Here is a 3,050-nt window from a genome sequence, read left to right as displayed (position 1 = left end):
TCAGTGTGTATAATTTTTATGTTTTATATTTTTTAAAATCTAGTTTACTTTTTAGTTTAGTTGCTAGTTATTTACTTATATTAATTATTTAATCATTTAAATACATTTTGATAATTTAGTAAGTAATAAAATCTATTGTTAAGTAATAAAATTTAAAGAAAAAATGGGTAGTGATCTGCCTAGCACGGATACGAGTACGGAGAATGGCAAAACTAAAAAATACAAGATATGGGTACGGCAAAATTAAATTTAGTTAATTTAAGTAATTAAATTTAAAGGAAAATGGGCGATGATGTGGAAAATATAAGGATGTGTAAGGATGTTTGTATGGTTGGAGGTGAAGTTGGGGTTTTTAAGGATTTATAATGATTTTTAAAGATTTATAAGGATATGATGTGGCAGCTGATTAGGCAGCTAAGGACGTCTAAGGATGCCCTTAGCATTGGAGATAGTCTTAGTGCAAGTAAGAAGCAAGACCGCACGAATGAAAATGTCATTTACCCTGAATGGGCTCATGGCAAATTGGACAAAAAATGAGCTATTGGTACAAGGAAAGTTACATTTAGAATCCCTTATTCTGCTATATCCATAACTTTTAGGTTAAAAACATTTGTAAATTATGAAGTGTAAATTAAAAAATCACCCAACTGATTCGTTAAAACAAAAGCAAACCTCTTTAATTTGACATACAAATCATGTTAAGCATGTCTTAATCCCTACAAAGCATAAAATGCTAGATATATATAATTGACCACATAATGTTTCTAAAATCCAAAAGTCTAGAGCATAAGAAAACTAGATACTTCACCTGTTGACATCAAATGGATTAAACAAGAAATAATGTTTGGTGCCCTCCTACATTTGCTCCAACTTCAAACCGGGGTACCGGACTTATATCTATTATTCACAAAGAGGTCTGTCATTACTGTAGAAGGAATGAACTCTCTCAGATCCAAAGTTCTGGAGCTTAACAAGACTAGGACGATACGTAGTCATTCTCGCAAAGCAGTTGCCAGGCAAATTCAGATCTAGAAACTTATTTGTGTTAAGACAGTATGCCACTAGATTTTCTCTATCAAGCTTATCAGCACTTAAGATCAAAATACTAGTACCTTTTGAGCCATCAATGAGAAACAAGGGTTTCCACTTGGGTGTTTTAAGAACAGGGTTTATGTTTTCCTGGATCGCTATCGCTTTATACCAAGATTCCTTCATCACCCAAACCTCGAATCCTCCTAATGAACACCACGAAAATAGACTTAAGCTACCTTTCAGGACTCCCAACATTTGCTTGGATTCTTGATCATCTTGCGGCCCTGGAGGGGATGGAACTAATACAAATGTCTCTGTATCCAAATCAAAATCGTAAATTTGGGCATCCGCAATCCAGTACACATGACTATTCACAGATACACCAGGATCCAGTTTCCGAGTATAGTTAATGTTGTAAGGGGTTTGTCCCAAGCTTCTCCATTGGACCTTCCCAAGCGTGTAAACCTCTAGTTCAAGTGTGACTCTATTCTCCAGATATTTGGATTTTCTCCAACCACGGATCCGGATGACTTTATACTCCCCTGCCATTGAAACTCCAAAACCATTAGTTAAAAACCTATCTGATGGTTGATGGATGATCATATATTCTTGGAGGACAGGATTGAATATGTAAGTGGCATCACGTTTGCGACGCAAGCAGATCAAACCATTGACCGAACCCACTTGAATTATCCAGTAAGGTGTATGAGTGCGAACTGCACTAAGATCAAGGGTCTTGACATGATTGAGGGTTAAACTGTGGTAATCAACTTCGTGTTCCACTTCTAGCAACTCTACAATCGCGTCTCCGTATATGCATTCTTGAAAGATTAGGCAAGGACGCGATCTCGAGTGATGAAGGTGAACAAAGTAAGGATCGGAAACAAGATCACGCCACTTTTTGCACACACACTTGAAGCGGATGATTGTTTTGACCGGAAGTCTTGATAAAACGTCGAGGATGATATTTTCAGGTAATTCGTTTTCCATTATTGGATGCCGTCGAGAAAACATTATTAGGGTTTGGTCTTCCATGCAGAACATATATGTCAAAGTATTTTAGGGTTAGCTAGGCCCAATATTGTATTTTCAGCCTCTAAATCGTTACATTAGATAAACTTTTTTTTTTCAAAAAAAATTACATGATTAAACAATATATTTTAACTATTTTTATTGAACAGTTTGGTTTTGTTTAAGAAACTCTGTAATAATAATAATAATAATAATAATAATAATAATAATAATAATAATAATAATAATAATAATAATAATAATAATAATAATAATAATAATAATAATAATAATAATAATAACAATAACAATAACAATAACAATAACAATAACAATAACAATAACAATAACAATAACAATAACAATAACAATAACAATAACAATAACAATAACAATAACAATAACAATAACAATAACAATAACAATAACAATAACAATAACAATAACAAATTAACAACAACAACAACAACAGCAAAAGCAACAGCAGCAGCAGCAGCAGCAGCAGCACCAGCAGCAGCAGCAAAAGCAGCAAAAGCAGCAAAAGCAGCAGCAACAGCAACAACAACAACAACATGTTACTGTTATTTATTACTATAAAATCATAGGAATGTAGCTGTTATTATTAAAAAAATAGAAATTAATTGTTGGTGCACTTGTGTCTGTACTTTGTCTGTATTCGGTCTGTATGAAACGATGTCCTGATTTGTGTTGTAAGTTGACCAAGTCAACCATCCTCCGGTTTGACTTGGACAACAGTTGAAAGATGTTCTGATCGAAGGATAGCCTCGAAGGATACACCTGATCCTTCGAGGTGATCGAAAGATATGGTTCGACCATGGTTCGACCATTAGACCTCGAAGGATGATCCTTCGAGGTCCATGCTGATCTTTCGTGTGAACTATGATCGATAGATGATCCTTCGGACCATCTATCAGATCCTTCGATCCAGACTTCATGGGCTGGGTATATATACCCATGCAGTGTATGTATGTGAGTCAGTTCTGCCA

General features: G+C 34.8%; 1 protein-coding gene across 1 annotated transcript; it reads right to left on the bottom strand.

Moving 5' to 3' along the window:
* Positions 1-900: 900 nt before the first annotated feature.
* On the bottom strand, positions 901-2,022 carry LOC110931984 (F-box protein At3g07870). Its single transcript, XM_022175352.1, has one exon. The coding sequence runs from the start codon at positions 2,020-2,022 to the stop codon at positions 901-903; it is 1,122 nt and encodes a 373-aa protein (XP_022031044.1).
* Between the last annotated feature and the right edge of the window lie 1,028 nt (positions 2,023-3,050).

Source organism: Helianthus annuus, chromosome 3 (genome assembly GCF_002127325.2).
Source record: "Helianthus annuus cultivar XRQ/B chromosome 3, HanXRQr2.0-SUNRISE, whole genome shotgun sequence".
NCBI lineage: Eukaryota > Viridiplantae > Streptophyta > Magnoliopsida > Asterales > Asteraceae > Helianthus > Helianthus annuus.
Note: the sequence above shows the minus strand (reverse complement) of the source record. Positions and strands in the feature narration are given on the sequence as shown.

Bases quoted from the DNA above. Each gene is read 5' to 3' on its own strand.
- LOC110931984 (XM_022175352.1), bottom strand. From the start codon at position 2,022: ATGGAAAACGAATTACCTGAAAATATCATCCTCGACGTTTTATCAAGA.